General features: G+C 45.5%; 1 protein-coding gene across 1 annotated transcript in view; it reads left to right on the forward strand.

Annotated features, from left to right (window-relative positions):
• Nucleotides 1-21,222, forward strand: part of MINAR1 (membrane integral NOTCH2 associated receptor 1) — a 171,682-nt gene that overhangs the window by 137,260 nt on the left and 13,200 nt on the right. The window contains exons 2-3 of the mRNA XM_075346107.1: nt 12,102-14,257; nt 14,380-14,634. Of these exons, the coding sequence (XP_075202222.1) occupies nt 12,122-14,257; nt 14,380-14,634 (2,391 nt within the window). The 5' untranslated portion in view covers nt 12,102-12,121. The remainder of the gene's footprint in view (nt 1-12,101; nt 14,258-14,379; nt 14,635-21,222) is intronic.

Consider the following 21,222-nt stretch of genomic DNA (forward strand, 5'->3'; position numbering starts at 1 on the left):
ACAATTATGGAACAAATATTTTGAAAAATATTCAAAGTACATATGAAATTGTTGCATTATGTAAACGTATGACACAGAAAAAACATAGAAGAGATGTCGGATGAGCCGTGCCCCTCCATGTTCTAGCACTATGCAGTTTAATCACTCTCATTCTCTCCTTCAATTAATTAGATTCTACTTTTGTAGTTTTGATTACATTTAACACCTCTTTCAGCTTGGAGAGATAACAAGAGATATAAATAGTAGAATCACATAGCAACTCCAAATTGCTACACGATTTACATTAGTAATACTCAAGCATGATAAAAGAAATGTCTCACCTACATTTTTTTTCTTAATTAAAACCAGATACTGAAGTGCAATCTTTTTCACATCTGTTTCAGAGTTGTATATTCTCCTATTTTATTTTTTGTACATGATTATTAAGGCAACCATCCTGCCTGCTCTGAAAAGCAGCTCTTAAGGGGGCTTTACACGCTACGACATCGCTAATGCGAACTCGTTGGGGTCACGGAATTGGTGACGCACATCCGGCCGCATTAGCGATGCCGTTGCGTGTGACACCGATGAGCGATTTTGCATCGTTGCAATAACTTGCAAAATCGCTCATCGGTGACATGGGGGTCCATTCTCAAAAATCGTTACTGCAGCAGTAACGAAGTTGTTCCTCGTTCCTGCAGCAGCACACATCGCTCCGTGTGACACCGCAGGAACGAGGAAGCTCTCCTTACTTGCCTCCCGGCCGCTATGCGGAAGGAAGGAGGTGGGCGGGATGTTACGTCCCGCTCAGCTCCGCCCCTAAGCTGCTATTGGGCAACCGCTCAGTGACGTCGCTGTGACGCCGCACGGACTGCCCCCTTAGAAAGGAGGTGGTTCGCCGGTCACAGCGACGTCGCCGGGCAGGTAAGTATGTGTGACGGGTCTGGGCGATGTTGTGCGGCACGGGCAGCGATTTGCCCGTGTCGCGCAACAGATGGGGGCGGGTACCCACACTAGCGATATCGGGACCAATATCGCAGTGTGTAAAGCCCGCTTTAGATTTGTTTTACAGCAGCTATAATGACAAATGTCCATCAAGTTCAACCAAAGTATTGGAAAGGATAAAAGGAAGGGTTATAAGTCCGTTTGTAACGGGGGCAGGGGGCGCCTCAGGGGGTGTAGTCGTGGCCCCTTTGGGCGACAGGCTGACCCCCGGCCCGGTCGTCACTATTAAAACAGGGGTGTTGTTTGTGGGGCAGAGTGTGGGTGGCAGGGACGCGTTCGTGCCGGTACCTGAGTTCTCCGTTACGCCGTTTTCCCTCGGCTCGCCAGCCCCTTCATCAGTTACAGAAAAGAGCCACTGACAGGCAGCTGGTAAACTAAGAAACATTTTATTGAACGAGGCTTCCATTTTCTGTTACACTTCTCAGCAGCAAGTTACTTCAGTACTTCACTTTAACGTTACAGATTACGTTCCTTCCTGACGGTTTCCCCTTTTTGCTGACGGTCACTCTCCTTCACCTGCAGGGGACACTTGTTAACCCCCTAGTAGCTGTACTCTGAACCCTGAATTACTGCAGGGCAGATCTAGCACACACTACCGGTTCCGGATGAGTTCCCACTCCTCTTTACACCTTTCAGCATCAAGTCACATCGGTTTACAGGTTACACTTCTTGCTGACGGTTTCCTCTTTCCCCGGTAACTTTCCCTCGCCTGCAGGGGACATGCGTTAACCCCCTAGTAGCTGTACACTGAACCCGGATTTACTGTAGGGCAGATCTAGCACAGACTACCGGCTCCGGATAAGTTCTCACCTCTCACTGCTTTGCCGGGGAACTACTTCTCTTCCTTTCTACGGGCGTTCCCATGTACCTTCACTTCTTTGTCTGGGCACTCACTCCGGCTGCCTGCCACGTTTCACTCCCACACTCTGCCCCCGGCACCTCAGACTTCTCTCTTCAGTCACATCAGACTACTCCACAGCCCTGCACACACTGCTCTGCATTCAGAGACCTCCCTTCCTTCCTTCTTTCCTTCCTTCCTTCCCTGCCACTGTTACCAGGGGAACCACTGCTCTACACTGGCACCTAGTGGGGAAACTGTTTAATCACTACAACAACAGGTAACATTTTACCATTAACATTTAACATTTGCCACCATACTATGTGGCGTCTTCAGGGGGGGAAAAACGTCTTCTCCACACTAGGGGTCCGTCCACCCCTTACATTCCTCCCCTCTTTAACCTCAGCCTCCTGGCGAGGTTCCGCACCTGCAAGACAACGCATATGGAAAACACACACATGTTTCTTCAGCAGTATTCTTTTTCTTTCTTATCAATAAAAAAAAAAACATTTTAAAACTAACGTATCAAAGCACACCAGATTGGCACACAAGTCCGGTGCCCGGAATCCCTCCAGGGAAGCTCCCGGTCTTGGCTGATCTTCTGCCCGGAGGCTCTCCTCAAGCGCTCCCGGTCTTAGATGAGCCGCGACCAACAGAAACAAAAGGGTTATTTACTTAACAGTCGCGGGAGAAGTCCATGCATAGTCCTGCATTCTTCTACTCCCGGGTTCAGTACTTTTAACGTTACTTGAACTGTAAACATTCGCCGGCTCCTAACAGCACCGGCTCTCAACAACAAACAGCATTCTCTTCCGGATGACCACCTCTTCACGCTGGGTGATATGCATGCAGCCATTCGGCCCGCTAGGCCCTCACATGGTTGGAGAGGGACTGCCCAGGTAAGCGGGGTAGCCTACAGTACGGCTCATAACATGGCTGTGGCTCCAGTGCTTCTTTCCTCATTTTGGCCCATCCTCCGCCCCCGGCTTCACTCACCAGGTCCGCACAGTGTTGGCGACGCCTTCTGCTTCTTGCAGCGCCGCCCACATCTCCGGACCTCTGCAGCTCACAATGGGCGTCATGGGTCTTCTTGGGGCTGGTACCTCCCCTCTTTGGGCAGTGCACTCTGGGCTTCTTCCTCTGCCCAGGCCAGCCCAGCACTTTTAGTTTGACGCCAAATTTTCGCGCCTCCGCTGAGTCCATGAGGACGGCTGCCATCTTGCCGCCATCTTGTGGCCTGTTCAGCACGTCAGGCACCACTTGATCTTCCTCACAGTTTTCAGTCGGGGTCTCTTGCAGGGCATCCTGCCGACTACGCCAGTTTGTAACGGGGGCAGGGGGCGCCTCAGGGGGTGTAGTCGTGGCCCCTTTGGGCGACAGGCTGACCCCCGGCCCGGTCGTCACTATTAAAACAGGGGTGTTGTTTGTGGGGCAGAGTGTGGGTGGCAGGGACGCGTTCGTGCCGGTACCTGAGTTCTCCGTTACGCCGTTTTCCCTCGGCTCGCCAGCCCCTTCATCAGTTACAGAAAAGAGCCACTGACAGGCAGCTGGTAAACTAAGAAACATTTTATTGAACGAGGCTTCCATTTTCTGTTACACTTCTCAGCAGCAAGTTACTTCAGTACTTCACTTTAACGTTACAGATTACGTTCCTTCCTGACGGTTTCCCCTTTTTGCTGACGGTCACTCTCCTTCACCTGCAGGGGACACTTGTTAACCCCCTAGTAGCTGTACTCTGAACCCTGAATTACTGCAGGGCAGATCTAGCACACACTACCGGTTCCGGATGAGTTCCCACTCCTCTTTACACCTTTCAGCATCAAGTCACATCGGTTTACAGGTTACACTTCTTGCTGACGGTTTCCTCTTTCCCCGGTAACTTTCCCTCGCCTGCAGGGGACATGCGTTAACCCCCTAGTAGCTGTACACTGAACCCGGATTTACTGTAGGGCAGATCTAGCACAGACTACCGGCTCCGGATAAGTTCTCACCTCTCACTGCTTTGCCGGGGAACTACTTCTCTTCCTTTCTACGGGCGTTCCCATGTACCTTCACTTCTTTGTCTGGGCACTCACTCCGGCTGCCTGCCACGTTTCACTCCCACACTCTGCCCCCGGCACCTCAGACTTCTCTCTTCAGTCACATCAGACTACTCCACAGCCCTGCACACACTGCTCTGCATTCAGAGACCTCCCTTCCTTCCTTCTTTCCTTCCTTCCTTCCCTGCCACTGTTACCAGGGGAACCACTGCTCTACACTGGCACCTAGTGGGGAAACTGTTTAATCACTACAACAACAGGTAACATTTTACCATTAACATTTAACATTTGCCACCATACTATGTGGCGTCTTCACGGGGGGAAAAACGTCTTCTCCACACTAGTGGTCCGTCCACCCCTTACACATGCACAATCCATGATGCAGTCTTCTCCATAAGAGCTATTCTTTCCCTCCTGATCCCAATTGCCCATCCACTGCTCCAAACATTCATAAAAGAACTTTACACATTTACAGAATTACCGGTATTTAATTTCTTCTAAAAAAGAATCTCAGGCTTTTTTGAAACCATGAACCATTCTCCCTGTACCCAGCACCTGAGGTAGACTAATACACAGATTAACATTTCTTATGGTAAAGAAGCCTTGTGTCCTCTGCAGATTGAACCTTTCTCTCTCAAGTCAGTGTTCCTCAACTCCAGTCCTCAAGCCCCACCAACAATGCATGTTTTCAGGATTTCTTTAGCATTGCCCAGGTTTTGGATTTATCCCCTATGCAAGTGATTAAATTATCATCTGTGCAATACTAAGGATATTCTGAAAACATGAACTGTTGTTGTGTCTTGAGGACTGGAGTTGAGAAATACTGCTGTAGATGGAGGGAATGCCCCCTTGAGTCTTGAAGGGGTTTTGCATAAAACAGCTTTAAAATGGGCCTTTTTTGTACTTGAACAAGATAATCACGTCTCCCCCTATTCAACCTGGGATAGATATTACCCCTGAAAAGAGGTGTAATACCCTGTGGCGCCTGAAGCCCAGGGGCACCTGAAGCCCAGGGGTGCCACATTCCCCGGTGGCAAATGGCAGCACTCTGGGGCTGCAACATTTTACAGGAATCACCGCATTTTGCTATGCATTAAACCAAACAACATTGCTTCCCTTTTTGGAAGCACACAGCAAATAAAACATTTCAAACATTTCAACTTTTTCAGACAGATCAGCAGGTTATATCAACTTTTCAAAGTGTAGCATAGTAAATCGACATTAACTTTAACTTTTTCTTATGCAAGAAAACATTTACTATCACTCTTTCTTTTCTGCTGCTTCTGGTGGAGATGGCTGTACCAGGGAACTGGTCCCCACCCCCTGGATCTGGACACTCATAGGACATCCTCTTGCAAAATGTCCCGCTTTACCACAGCAGTGACAGATGGGCTGCCCATCGGCAGTATACCAATTAGGAACTTGAGACAACGAGTCCTTACCACGTCGTTGCCAGGGAAGGTCATCAGCACTGGAAGCCAGTTCAATGGATACCGGTTGCTGTTTCACCTGCTTGAACTGCCCTGCATGGGTTAAGGCGGACACACACATGATCAGTTCCTGAATCTGGAGTCGCCAATCAGCGGAGGAGTCTTTTTCCATGGCCTGTTCTTTAGCATCCACCTTTAGCTTGGTAGTGGAAACAGGATTGGGCTGAGACAGTTCACGTAGCACTCGGATAGTCCGGTCTTTGAAGTCGGCAAAGCTGTTGTCCGGGTGTTGCATGGCAACGAATCGTAGCTGGGTCTGTGAGCATCAGACAGCAGCCCCTCCAGAAACTGGCTGGTCAGTAGGCGATTTTCATCCCCCACCTATGCTGGTGCCACCTGTTTGGCTGCTTTCATTGCCTCCTGCAGATTTAAGGCATAATCCCGTATGCTCTTCTGGGCCCTTTGCTTGCATCCATAAAATCGTATTTTTATCTCAGACGGTGTACGAGTATCAAAGGTTACCTTCAACTTAGCCAAAATGTCCTTCACCACCCTCTTGTCAGTCTCCGGCCAGGAACTGACCTCCCGCTGGGCTGCTCCAGTTTGCTGAGCAATGAGGATGTTGGCTTTCTGGCTCTTCGTTAGGGGGTAGATACCGAATACACCATATAGTCACTTCTTGAAGTCAGACAAGGTGTAGGCTTCTCCAGAATACTGGGGCAGGCAGGTCGCTCCCGGGAGGTAGGGCATGGTAAACGGGATTACCGGAGTGGTGGCTACTGCAGCAGGGACAGCCTCTGCTTCCTCCTCAGTGGACATTTTACTTTTTGGTCTTTGCTTTCTGACTGGCTCTGCAGCGGAACTCCTGTTTGCACCCTTTGCTGCGTTGTCACGGGCTGGTCTAGGCTGGTTTTGTGGCCCTGAGACGTACAGGAGAGAGGAAAGGCAGTAGATGGGAGGCAGGATGGAGAATGGGGGTGATAGTGACAGTTTAGGAAAGTCTTTTATGATCGTGATGCCACCTGTGGTACGCAGCCGGGGATGGGCCGCCGCTGTGGGTGCTGCTCTCCAGGGCTGATGGTGAGGGTTGCAGCCAGGATGGTATCGCTCCCCACAGGCAGAGCGGGATTACCCCCCGGAAGATGATAGAGGATGGACTGGGGTGGGGGTAGTCCCCATTGGCGCTGCAGTGCTGGGTGATGGTGCCGGTAAAGGAGAGGCAGAGGCAGAGACAGGGGCTGCAGTTCCAGGTCTTTTACTCACAGGTAGTTCAGGCGCAGCCCCAGAGTACTGATCTCTGTCACGAAGGGCTCCAACTGATCCCGGATAGTCGGCGATCACCACCGGTGCCCGTGAAAGTCTTTCTAGTGAAGTGTCCCTCGGTTGCTATCCAGGACCCAGGCCGAGCCTCGAGCTCCCACGAAGAGAGAAACACTAAACTCAAGTTGTCTGTGCGAGATGTTATCCCAAGCTGTGCCCGGGAAAGTCTGCTCTAGTGTGTTGGTTGCGCCTACTTCTAACCCATGTGGTGCCCACCCCCAGTGGTTGTCCTAGTGACTGGGAAAGTCTCATGCTTCGTGATGGCTAACTATTCTGTCTGCCCTAGTCCAACCCTCTGTGGGAAGACACCTTGCTGTTGTATGTGTGTGTTTTGTGAAGGCACCGGCAGGTTAATACCCTCCATACCCAGGATAGATATTACCTCTGAAAAGTGGTGTAATACTCTGTGGCGCCTGAAGCACAGGGGCGCCACACTTTTCCCCGGTGCTATCACCTAGTTCTATTCCTCCCATACTCTATATGCTTTTTACATTTCTTTTACTCAGAACTAGGACTTTGCATTTGTCCTTTTTAAACACCATTCTGTTTGCCACGGGCCATTGTTTGAGTGTATCGAGATTAGATCCTTTTGAATACGTTCTCTTTCCCCTCTAGTGTCTCTAGTCCTTGACATTGCATCTACATCCAGATCCTTGTTAAGAAATGACTACCCTAGATTTTTCCCTCTAAAGCATCTGATGTCTGGACTCTATTAGTATCATGTACATAACGTTACATTTTTTTTATATTGAACCTCATTTGCCAACTCAGCTTGTAACTTATGAATATATTCCATAGACTGCACTATACTACATAGTTTGGTGTTACCTGCAATAATAGAAACAACATAATTAATCCTGCTTGCTACCTTATTAGTAAATAAGTTGAATAATAGTGGACCCAGCACTGAACCTTGGCGTACACCACATATAACTGTAGACCATTCAGATTAGCAGTCAATCACCACAACTCTCTGTGAGTGGTCTTTGAGACAGTTTTCAATCCAATTATGAACCTTAATTTCTTACCCTATAGGCCTTAATTTACCCATTATGCAGCTATATGGGATAGTGTAAAATGACGTTGCAAGGTTAAAAAATACTGTTTCCCTACTACCCATACATCCAGGTATCTACTCAACTTTTTATAAAAACAAATCAGCTTAGTTTGACAACTTCTGTCTGTGCTGACCATCCATGCTGATTATCATTTATAATGTTATTTTCTATCACATACTCATATATACTGTATAATCCCTTATAAGCCCCTCAAACATTTTTCCCACAATGGATATTAAGTTTCCAGGTATAGTTACAGTATAGTTACTTGGTATAGAACCTTTTTTTTTTTAAAAAAAAAAAAAAAAATGGGCACCACATTAGCTTTGCCATAGTCACATGGTACAGTACCAGTCACTAAAGAGTCTCTAATATGATGTACATGGGCCCATCAGTAACAGAGCTCAGTTTCTTCACAAGTCTTGGACGCAGCCCATCTGGGCCAGTAGCCTTGTTCACATTGATTTTATGTAATTCAGCTAGGACCATATCTATGTTTTAGGCCGAAAACACACATCCGTTAAAACCACGTCCTTGTAAAACCGGCCATTTTTCGGGTCCGTTTTCTGTTTTTTAGGTCCGTTTTTATGGTATGTGTGGCCTGCGTGTGTATCCCGTATGCTAGCCGTATGTGCGTGTGGAATGTCCGTGTGTGCGTGAGTGAAATAACTGACGTGTGTGTGTTGTCCGTGTGAAATGTTCCGTGTGTGTGTGTGATGCACAATGTCGTTGATACATGTCGGCAGACAGCAGACAGAGTTGCGTGATGAGAATGAACTCGGGTGAACTTCACCCGACTTCATTGTCATGCCGCGGCTCTGTCTGTGTGCCGCGTACTGATTAGCGGTCACCCGTGAAGGACTCGCCGTTGACCGCTAATCCCCTGAGTGACTGAATTGAGCAGCCCTCTCTCATACTCACCGTTCCCCGATCTCCGGCGTGGCTCTGCACTGCTGTTATAAAAGCTCCGGCGGCTTTTACTATTTTGAAAAAGCCGGCCGCTCATTAATCAATCTCGTATTCCCTGCTTTACCCGCACACAGGCGCCTGTGATTGGTTGCAGTCACACACGCCCACCACGCCGAGTGACAGCTGTGTCACTGCACCCAATCACAGCAACCGGTGGGCGTGTCTATACTGTGCAGTAAAATAAATAAATAAATAATTAAAAAAAAACGGCGTGCGGTCCCCCCCCTATTTTAATACCAGCCAGATAAAGCCATACGGCTGAAGGTTCGTATTCTCAGGATGGGGAGCCCCACGTTATGGGGAGCCCCCCAGCTTAACAATATCAGTCAGCAGCCGCCCAGAATTGCCGCATACATTATATGCGACAGTTCTGGGACTGTACCCGGCTCTTCCCGATTTGCCCTGGTGCGTTGGCAAATCGGGGTAATAAGGAGTTAATGGCAGCCCATAGCTGCCACTAAATCCTAGATTAATCATGTCAGGCGTCTCCCCGAGATAACTTCCATGATTAATCTGTAAATTACAGTTAAAAAACACACACACCCGAAAAATCCTTTATTAGAAATAAAAAACACTAACAAAGTTCCTCATCACCAATTTATTAACCCCGACAAAGCCCTCCATGTCTGGCGTAATCCACGGAGGTCCAGCGTCGCATCCAGCTCTGCTGCACGCAGGTGACAGGAGCAGCAGAAGACACCGCCGCTCCTGTCACCTCCACGCAATAAATGAGGACCGCACGTCGTTTTTTTTAATTATTTATTTATTTATTTTACTGCACAGTATAGACACACCCACCGGCTGCTGTGATTGGGTGCAGTGACACAGCTGTCACTCAGCGTGGTGCGCGTGTGTGACTGCAACCAATCACAGGCGCCTGTGTGCGGGTAAAGCAGGGAATACGAGATTGATTATTGAGCGGCCGGCTTTTTCAAAATAGTAAAAGCCACCGGAGCTTTTATAACAGCAGTGCAGCGCCGTGCCGGAGATCGGGGAACGGTAAGTATGAGAGAGGGGGGGAACTGACCAACAGACAGCGAGAGGGACAGATAAGACAGAGAGACCGACCGACAGACATAGAGAGAGACCGACCGACCGACGGACTGAGGGAGAGAACGAAACAGAAAAAGAAAAAAGACCGACATCACATGAAAAAGCACAAAACGTACAGGGAACAAACAGAGATGCGTCTGTGTCACTCGGACGTGCGCACAGACCCATTGACTTTCATTGGGTCCATGCTGCGTGTTGCGTGCTGAAAACGGACATGCTTCCATGCAAAACGGAGACACAAACGTAGAACGCACATGGACCCACGGACCTTAATGAAAAACGCACATGTGTCCTCAAACATTAAATAACATTGGTGCACGTTTGGCCGTGTCTCCGGTATATACGGAAACGGACCAAACACGCACGTTTTCTACGGATGTGTGTTGCAGGCCTAACCAAGAGAGTATTTTATATTGATGACTTATTAAGAGCAGTGGGTATCGACTTTTCTTAACACTTTTCTCGACAATTCATTTGGTGCAAAAACTTTACACTTCAGATAGCGGGCACATTTCTTCCATCATGTTACAGTTTTTCAAAAAGGCATATTCAGAACCCATCTTAGCTCCCGCTGGGTTGCTTCAGATCTTACTGGTCCTGTGAGTTCCAGCACAACCCAGCCCAGAGCTACAGTACAACTCATGATGGTCACTTTCCCCTTTCTCTGGTGAGGAGCCTCAGCTGAGCCAAGGGACAGTGATTGCTGTGAGTGACTGTGTCTTGGCTCCTGGACTTAGGAAGCTTTGTGACCATTGTAATGGTCACACTCCACATCTCCTAGTTCCTGGTAGTTCCTGGGTTCCAGGTCGACATACACACAGACTGTGGTTCCTTGTCCCTCGAAATGGGAGTGGTTAAGGATTTCTTGCATGGTATTGTTATCGGGCATGACTTTCAATTGTTCTTGGACCTGTGGGCTAAAGCTGTAGCTCCCAGTAGTCCGGTATGCTGCCAGGAAGTCTGCTATGGTGACAAGGTCACATGATATAAACAGTGAATTTCCTTTCACTGCACTGGCTAGAAAGGAGGATGAGGACAAATCCCCAAGAGCCAATATTGATGACCTGGAGTAAGACTTAATCCATGCATTTAATTAAATTTGGTTAGCACTCATATCTAGAAGATAGTGCTGTGTAGTAAGCTACGTCCCTCTATTCATCTATGAAGAAGCGACACATGTTTTTTCAAGCAGATACACTGGCTAAACGATCAGAAAGACACCTGGATGACTTCCAGGCATGATTTGACCTTTCGATTAACTTCTCCTGTAAAGAATAGTTCGTCTTCTAATCAGAAAATGCCTGAAGAATGGGCAGGCCATTTCTTTTAACTGTTTAGCATCTATGGGACCTTGAAGCAGTTAAAAGAAGGTCAAAAGGCTGAACATATGAAAAGGAAATTGTTTTTACATAGAAACGTATTTGTTTCTTTTTTGAGTTGGTTAGTTAGCGCATTTTCAGGCAGGTTTCAGAGCGGACCAGCCTCAAGAAAACATCATGTGCACATATCCTTTGCCTGCCTGCCTCATTGTAGTGAATCAATCTGTCGAGGGTTCCAAATGAATCGTGTATTTAGGAGATTTAGATGTAAACCTCAACCTAAGGGTTTGCCATATTAATGGTATCACAAAGGCTCTGGAAAAGTGACATGGCTCCTAAATGCAGGTTAGGCACACTGTGGGGCTTCCTCCTTGCTGAGCCCCACAGTGTGCCTAAACTGCATTTAGTGTCCCTATGTTTGACATAACTGTTGCAGGAAGAATCCACTAAAAAATTTTATGGGGTGTGTGTCTCAGAAAGCCCATGCTTGGCACAATGTATTGGGGACTACACTGGAATATTTCCAATTTTTACTCTTCAACAACAACTGCTTATTTCTGGAAACAACTTTTGGGTCAAAGTTGTGTTTACATCTGTACGGAAATTCCCAGAGGGTTGGAAGTTCCAAAATGGGGTAACTTAAGGGTGATTTCTTCTGTCCTGGCATTTAGGAGCTCTGCAAATAGTACTTTCAAACCATTCAGGAACATCTGTGCTCAAAAAATCAATTAGTGTTGCTTCCTTCCCATGCCAGGCCACATGGCCAAAAAGTACTTTACGATCACAAGTATTTCAGTATCTGGAAGAAATAACGTAACAAATAATGGGGCAATTTCCCCCTATTTTTTCTGGTGAAAATAGAAAATCTAGGACTAAAAAACCATTTTATTGGGGAAAACTTAAACTTTGGCGGGAGTTGGGTAAAAGGCGCATAAAGTTTCCTGGATCTTTGTAAGAATGCAGATAAGTGGTTTTAACTGTTGTAATACCTGAATTTTAAGGTTTTGGGTGGAGTTAGGTGTAAACTTATTTTGCATAGTTCAATGCTGAAGAACATATTTGTTGTAATGAAATTCTTTTATACTTTGTAGGAGCATAGAAGCCAGTCACCATGAGTGAAGCCCAGGACTCTTCCTATCTTCTTGTGAAGATTCTAGAAGATTTAGACTCCAAACAAAATTCAGTTTCTTACCAAGACCTGTGTAAATCTTTATGCTCTCGATATGAACTACCTGAACTTGCAAAGCTGCGCAGTCTCCTATACTACACTGCCTGTCAAGATCCCAGCTTTCCAGCAAGTCTCTTCCGAGACAAGATGAGAAATGCCGCAGAGAACCAACAGTCGAAAAAAATAATAGCAGCTGCAGATATAGTCACTATATTTAATTTGATACAAATGAATGATGGGGCTGCCAAAGAAAAATTGCCCATTCAACAGCAGTCTCAGCAGAAAGAGGGCATGGAGTCTGACACAGACGTTTACAGTGGCAAAGACATAGCCCCCCATAAAGAAACACAGAAACGAGATACCAACAGAAGTTATTCCATCACCAGGTCCTCCAGCTGCCACAAGGAAGAGTGTGAAGGGTGCCATACATTTCTCCCTGAGCCAAATTTCCTCTTAGGAGTTAAACAAGAAGGAAACGAGCGGGCAGCTTCCTTGGAGAGATTGCAATCTTTGGACTCGTACCCTATGGTAACACCGCAATCCTGTGAAATGCAAAGCACCTATTTTCCCAGTCAACCATTATCTGAGCCAGAATCACTGCCACCAACACCCAGTGAAGAGCCTTTCAGACTTCCAGCTTCCAGTGGACAGAGAAGAAACATTTTTAAAGATGATTTTCATAACTTAGTCAGAGTGTCACCAAATGTAACAATGAAAAAGAATGAAGGGAAAATAAGTCCCAAGACAGTTTTTTTCAATCATAGTTTTGAGATGCCATACAGCTCTCACTATCTAAATACAGCATACTCCTCTTCGGAGGACTTTCGAAGAGCGAAGCATGAAAGCTTAGATGATCTTCAGGCTTCCACGTACTTTGGTCCTACAACTGGTTCGGGATTACAAGATCAAAAAAGGTTTAATAACAATAAGCCTAAACATCTTATAGGAAAGCCAGTAAAAAGCTGGAGTCTAAACACTGAAGAGGTACCAGATTTCGAACGCTCATTTTTCAATAGAAAAGAAGAAGCTATGTGTTACCCAAGCACCGGCTTACCAACAGCAAATTTTGTTTCAATGCCAGAACGACATCATTCTTACTTGCCAGATCTAGCATTGAAAACAAATGGAAAAAAATTTTGTGAGCCTCAAGATGTTGAAAAACAAGAGGCCTTGAGGAGATTCAGAGACAAAGGCACAAAAACGCCAACCTGTCAGTTTAGTATAGAGAAGACCGAGAGTGTTGGTACACAGACAGAACAAACTGATACAAAAAAGGGAAAGGAACCAAATATCCCAACCAACTGCAGCCGCTATATAGAAGGTAGGGCACGTAACCAGTCAGAAGCAGATTCGGAAATCATTAGTGATGACATAAGTGACATATTCAGATTCCTAGATGATATGAGTCTTTGTGGATCTTCTGGTATACCTCAGTCCTCCTGTTACAATAGCAGTGGTTCCTTATCTCAAATTCCAAGAGTTGAAAATGAAAGTTCTCCAGAGCATGCATTAGGTAGAGCAAACAGCAAACCCACCAAGGGTCCAAGGGGGGAGACACTGGAAGAAGAAGAACTAAAAAGTAGTGTTAGAAAGTTAGTCAGAAGAATTGGAGAGATAGAGAAGAAGTTAGAGTCACTTTCTGGTGTGCGTGATGAGGTATCCCAAGTATTGGCCAAGCTCAATAAGTTAGATGAGAGAATACAACCCCCTGAGAAAGTAAAGTTAGAAATCGACAGTCAACCTCATAGTGACGCCACTTCCAGTACAAGAGCTTCACCAAGTTCATTCCAAGATCAAAACTCATCCCATAATGGTAACACGGACAAGCCTGACTGCTGTTGTCCAGACATTACTAATGCTACAACAGAAAGTCTGAGAGTCAAAGCCATGAAAAAAAACCTTTTCTCTCAAAGGTCTGTCCGATCATTAACTGAAGATATCTCTACCAGTGAATCTAAGCCTGGAAACTCCCAGCATGAATGTCGTCCTTGGGGATTCCCTAAACAGCCTAGTATATCTGAAGAAGAAAAGAAGGATAAAGGAGGGTCAAGTAGAGACTGGCACCGCAAATCAAAAGAGGTAAAAGAGCAAAAACAAGTGAAAATAAAAGCGAAAACTCCAAAATATATTGTTGCATGTTGCCTTTTGTGTAAATCAGATTATACCTGTTGTTTAAAGTGTATCTTTGTAATTTGGTGTAGGTGGATCGCCAGCATGACATACCTCATTTGCACAGGATGCCAAAACCAGCTAGGGATTCCTATATGGTGGAACAAGTGTTCAGTCCTCACCCTTATCCAGCATCTCTAAAGTCCCACATGAAAAGCAACCCCATTTACACAGACATGCGCCTAACAGAGATGGCAGAATTAAAACGAACCCAACCATCATGGACTATAGAAGAATATGCACACAACTCAGGAGAAAAAGGGCGTCTGACAGCACTGGATCTCCAGGTAAATTGTTATATATACACTATTGTCATGACTGTTTACAAGGAAAATATCTGTATTCACTTCAAGGAAATTAAAACCTCAAAATACCTAGTTCTGCCCACAACTCAGGGTTTTCTACATTATATATTTAGACGATCTCCTGTTAGTTAATTACATCTCTCTTCTCATCATGGTCACTACAGCATATCATTGTGATACAATGCGATAAAAACATGAATTCTGTTTGTTCCTTTAAACTGAACAGACAATGAAATGTGCAAACGGAAATGTGAACATATCGAAAAATCAATAAGGGTAGGTGAAGAAGAGCATTGTCTCCAGTCCGGAAAAAACAGTCCAGACTCTGATCAGAGTTTCATCAAGGTGACAGCAGTTTTTCTCGGAGGTGGAGAAAACAAAAACGTTTTTCTACCTTCTCCATTATGTTAGTCCGTGAAAATGATCCAAGTGCAATCTATTGCTTTTCATGGAGCCATTGGCTTGCGTTGCCGATTTTGACCTGACACTTGGATCAAAACTGGACATGTCATCGATATTTTTTCCTCGGATCACTCATGTTCAAGGACAAATATTGGAAATGTGCACAGTCCCATAGACTATCCTGGGTATGATTGATATCCGTGAAAAAAACTTATCACCCATCCAATATAATTGATCGTGTACACGAGCCCCAAGAATAAAACCAAGGTATTTAAATAGTAATTGTCGTTTTAATTTTTATTTAATAAATCATTGTTACTCATGAAATAAAGAAGCTTGTTTCTTTAAAAACATATATTAAACATTTCTTATTTTCACTTCTACTATTAATTTATGAAAAAAATAAATAAATGACTACAGTGCCTACAAGTAGTTTTCAACCCCCTGCAGATTTAGGAGGTTTACACATTCGGAATTAACTTGGCATTGTGACATTTGGACTGTAGATCAGCCTGGAAGTGTGAAATGCACTGCAGCAAAAAAGAATGTTATTTCTTTTTTTATTTTTTTTTTTTTTAAATTGTGAAAAGTTTATTCAGAGGGTCATTTATTATTCAACCCCTCAAACCACAAGAATTCTGTTTGGTTCCCCTAAAGTATTAAGAAGTATTTCAGGCACAAAGAACAATGAGCTTCACATGTTTGGATTAATTATCTCTTTTTCCAGCCTTTTCTGACTAATTAAGACCCTCCCCAAACTTGTGAACAGCACTCATACTTGGTCAACATGGGAAAGACAAAGGAGCATTCCAAGGCCATCAGAGACAAGATCGTGGAGGGTCACAAGGCTGGCAAGGGGTACAAAACCCTTTCCAAGGAGTTGGGCCTACCTGTCTCCACTGTTGGGAGCATCATCCGGAAGTGGAAGGCTTATGGAACTACTGTTAGCCTTCCACGGCCTGGACAGCCTTTGAAAGTTTCCACCCGTGCCGAGGCCAGGCTTGTCCGAAGAGTCAAGGCTAACCCAAGGACAACAAGGAAGGAGCTCCGGGAAGATCTCATGGCAGTGGGAACATTGGTTTCAGTCAATACCATAAGTAACGTACTCCACCGCAATGGTCTCCGTTCCAGACGAGCCCGTAAGGTACCTTTACTTTCAAAGCGTCATGTCAAGGCTCGTCTACAGTTTGCTCATGATCACTTGGAGGACTCTGAGACAGACTGGTTCAAGGTTCTCTGGTCTGATGAGACCAAGATCGAGATCTTTGGTGCCAACCACACACGTGACGTTTGGAGACTGGATGGCACTGCATACATCCCCAAGAATACCATCCCTACAGTCAAGCATGGTGGTGGCAGCATCATGCTGTGGGGCTGTTTCTCAGCCAAGGGGCCTGGCCATCTGGTCCGCATTCATGGGAAGATGGATAGCACGGCCTACCTGGAGATTTTGGCCAAGAACCTCCGCTCCTCCATCAAGGATCTTAAGATGGGTCGTCATTTCATCTTCCAACAAGACAACGACCCAAAGCACACAGCCAAGAAAACCAAGGCCTGGTTCAAGAGGGAAAAAATCAAGGTGTTGCAGTGGCCTAGTCAGTCTCCTGACCTTAACCCAATTGAAAACTTGTGGAAGGAGCTCAAGATTAAAGTCCACATGAGACACCCAAAGAACCTAGATAACTTGGAGAAGATCTGCATGGAGGAGTGGGCCAAGATAACTCCAGAGACCTGTGCCGGCCTGATCAGGTCGTATAAAAGACGATTATTAGCTGTAATTGCAAACAAGGGTTGTTCCACAAAATATTAAACCTAGGGGTTGAATAATAATTGACCCACACTTTTATGTTGAAAATTTATTAAAATGTAACTGAGCAACATAACTTGTTGGTTTGTAAGATTTATGCATCTGTTAATAAATCCTGCTCTTGTTTGAAGTTTGCAGGCTCTAACTTATTTGCATCTTATCAAACCTGCTAAATCTGCAGGGGGTTGAATACTACTTGTAGGCACTGTATCTCTAACAAATCATTCCCTAGACTAGATAATTATAGCAAACCTTCTGACTGTAGTTTATACCATACTACCTAACAGATATTCAGCTTCTGGATGTATACAAGAATATTCAGATTCATTTACAAGAAACATAGATATTAAAGATATTGAGAAAATGAAACAAAGAAAATATTAAAATATGACTATGGATACTCCTGTGTAATTTTGTTAAGTTAAACTCTGGGTTGTTTTTTTTAGTGAAAACATTTATTTTTTATTGGCTTTAATTAAAAAAAATGTGTCAACATGTGTCTTTTGCAGACTGCATTTACTCCCATACACTGCAAGCTGCTGAAGTCTGTTCTGTGTTAAAGGGACAAAATAGCTGCTTAAACCAAGCAAAGCATACTATATGACACATTGTAGTGCTAATATGTTAGTGGCCATCAGGAATCCATATTAGTAGTCTGTCTTTAAGAAACCCTTTAAGATATTAGACTGCAAGAGTTATAGTTTATATTAACTTGTTTTTCTGTAATTTTCCCAGACACCTGGAGTTCTAGTTCTAGTGAGAAAATACATGTTTATAGTATCACTCAGTACCACACAATTTTCTTATCAATGTTTACTGAGAATGTGCGCGTGTTTATAGTATGGTAAAAAATCTGAAACCAGGAGCTTTTGGCATGTCTCATCCAGTGACGTATTTGTCCAGTGTAAGTTGACATCTGAAGAGTTTTCCACTCAGAAGAGGGATACTACTGTATATTGGACAAATAGAACCTATTAGAGTTTGTGTAACATTTGGTTATGCAAGCAACTTGTTTACAAGTGAGATATACGTAGACTGGTGAATATTACAGAAAAGTCAGAGGCCTGTTTACCTGTGGAGGGGACGCCCGTGACACCACAGTGTGGATTCCAGGAGTTTCTCTGTTTTCGCTGTTTTGCTTCTCACAGCTGATATTTCTGGGCAGATGATGCCTGTAGCTCCTGGTGAAGTTTCTTCTTATGTAGTGTGCAATGTAAGTACTGTACCTTTGTGATCTGTATTATGCAAAAGTGTATGCAATATCACACTATTTCCTATTTTCTGTAATTATTTAATCATTATAATAAAATTTAATCGCCTTCTTTAAAAGCCCAGTCACACACAACGACTTAGGGGTACTTCACACACAGCGAAATCGCTACTGAGATCGCTGCTGAGTCACGTTTTTTGTGACGCAGCAGTGACCTCATTAGCGATCTTGCTGTGTGTGACACTGAGCAGCGATCTGGCCCCTGCTGTGAGATCGCTGCTCGTTACACACAGCCCTGGTTCGTTTTTTTATTGTTGCTCTCCCGCTGATAAGCACACATCGCTGTGTGTGACAGCGAGAGAGCAACAATCCTGAATGTGCAGGGAGCAGGAGCCGGAGTCTGACAGCCTGCGGTAAGCTGTAACCAAGGTAAACATCGGGTAACCAAGGTGGTTACCCGATATTTACCTTCGTTACCATCCTCCGCAGCTCTCATGCTGCCAGTGCCGGCTCCTGCTCCCTGCACACGCCAAGCTAAGCGGTGTGCGCTGGTAACTAAGGTAAACATCGGGTAACCATACCTGATGTTTACCTTAGTTACCAGTGTCCGCAGCTTCCAAACGCCGGCTCCGTGCAAGCGCAGCGTCGCTTGCACGTCGCTGCTGGCTGGGGGCTGGTCACTGGTCGCTGGTGAGATCTGCCTGTTTGACAGCTCACCAGCGACCATGTAGCGACGCAGCAGCGATCCTGACCAGGTCAGATTGCTGGTGGGATCGCTGCTGCATCGCTAAAGTGTGATGGTACCCTTACCAGCGATCCCGAAAACGATGCAACCTGATAGGGATCGCAGGTAAAGCTGGGTTCACACATAGCGACAGCGACAACGACGTCGCTGTTACGTCACCATTTTCTGTGACGCAACAGCGACCTTTTATGTCGCTGTTATGATCGCTGCTTAGCTGTCAAACACAGCGACGCAGCAGTGATCATAACGTTGCTACATGTGCAGAGAGCAGGGAGCCGCGCACACTGCTTAGCGCTGGCTCCTTGCTCTCCTAGCTACAGTACACATCGGGTTAATTACCCGATGTGTACTGCAGCTACATGTGCAGAGAGCAGGAGCCGGCACTGGCAGTGTGAGAGCGGCGGAGGCTGGTAACGAAGGTAAATATCGGGTAACCACCTTGGTTACCCGATGTTTACCCTGGTTACAGCTTACCGCAGCTGCCAGATGCCTGCTCCTGCTCCCTGCTCGCTTCATTTCGTCTCTCTCTCGCTGTCACACACAGCGATCTGTGCGTCACAGCAGGAGAGCAACAATACAAAAAACGAACCAGGGCTGTGTGTAACGAGCAGCGATCTCACAGCAGGGGCCAGATCGCTGCTCAGTGTCACACACAGCGAGATCGCTAATGAGGTCACTGCTGCGTCACAAAAACCGTGACTCAGCAGCAATCTCAGCAGCGATGCTGCGGTGTCACACATAGCGATGTGTGCTGCCGCAGGAACGACGAACAACCTGCGTCCTGCAACAGCAACGATATTTGGGAACTGGACAGCGTGTCAATGATAAGGTTAGTATTTTTGATTGTTAGTGGTCGCTCGTATGTGTCACACGCAACGACGTCGCTAACGAGAACGGATGTGCGTCACAAATTCCGTGACCCCAACGACATCGCGTTAGTGATGCCGTTGCATGTAAAGCGGCATTTATGAGAAACCAAGCGCAAATATGTTTCATTTCATAAAAAAAGAAAATATCATATATAGAAAGGCATTCATAGCTTTTAGAGTGAAGCTGTCAGGAGATTTTTGCTACTTTTTTGATAGCAGTATATGATGGAGAGAAGCTGAGCTCTGTGATATATAGGTTTATGTGATTTTGGAGGAAGATTTCAGCATAAAGTGTTTACAAACCTTCATCCTGACTGGACTCACTGTGAGCGTTCTGCTTACCACACTCACACAAGATGATTGACAGTCGTCTCTGTACACACAATACGTCAGGCAAAGCTGTCACTCACGGTGTATAGGGGGCTATACAGGACTGACAGTCTCTTCTAGGAGTCCTGGATTTACTCTACTCTGCTTTTTATTTCTGTAGATCTGCCTCAAATTATGCAATCCTATATAAACTACTCACAAAACGTTAGGGATATTTGGCTTTCAGGAAAATTTCAGGATGATCCTAAAGTGCCCTCTAACCTTTTCAGGTGAACTTAAAGAGAACCTGTCATCTAGTACATGCTGCCCAAACCGTTAGCAGCATATATCAGCCACTGACTGTACGATCACAGCCATGTAACTTTAACTCTGAAATTCTGCAACATTTCAGAGAAAAACACACTTCTAATAGCTGCAGGGGACCAAGCCATGCTATTGACTAGTTGTACAGGTGGGTCCCCGGCAGCTTCTCCCCATCCGCTGACAGTGACTGACAAGTCTCTGCCTATATCTGCGTATAGGGGAGAAGCCGCCGGGATCCGCCTGTACAACTAGTCAATAGTGTGGCTTGGTCCCTGGCAGCTATAAAAAGTATGTTTTTCCATGAAACACAGCAGAGTTTCAGAGTTAAACGATCATGGTTGTGATCGTGTAGCCAGCGGCTGATACATGCTGCTCATGGTTTGGGCAACATGTATCAGCTGACAGCTTCCCTTTAATTTGACCTTCTCTAGAATTTTGAATGCACATGTCAAAGTGTTCAATGTTTCAATGCTTTTTGCACAACTTGCTGTTCTCTCTTAATGCCAATATTTACAACAGGTGCTTAATCCATGAATCGTCCAATAAGTTTTGGGGTTCAATTGGTATTTAAACAGTCCTCCCCATCATGCTGTTTATATTTTAACATCATGAGACCAAGACGAAACCTAACAATAGATGAACAGTACCTCGCCATTGCGAGGCTTCAGTCAGGATGTCCTCAGATGGAAGTGGCCACTGAGCTTAGTGTCACAGAGTGTCATCAGCAGGTTGCAACAGAGATGTAGAGAGACTGGAAGAGTCACAGAAAGGCAGAGAAGTGGACGTCCTTTGGCCACATCCTTACTGATGAATGCTTCACTGTGAACATTGTCCTGCGGAACTAGAGGATGAATGCCACAAAACTCCAGGTATATTTAAGGAAGGTGAGAGGCACCCAAGTTTT

This window comes from Anomaloglossus baeobatrachus, chromosome 4 (genome assembly GCF_048569485.1).
Source record: "Anomaloglossus baeobatrachus isolate aAnoBae1 chromosome 4, aAnoBae1.hap1, whole genome shotgun sequence".
In the NCBI taxonomy this organism is placed as follows: Eukaryota; Metazoa; Chordata; class Amphibia; order Anura; family Aromobatidae; genus Anomaloglossus; species Anomaloglossus baeobatrachus.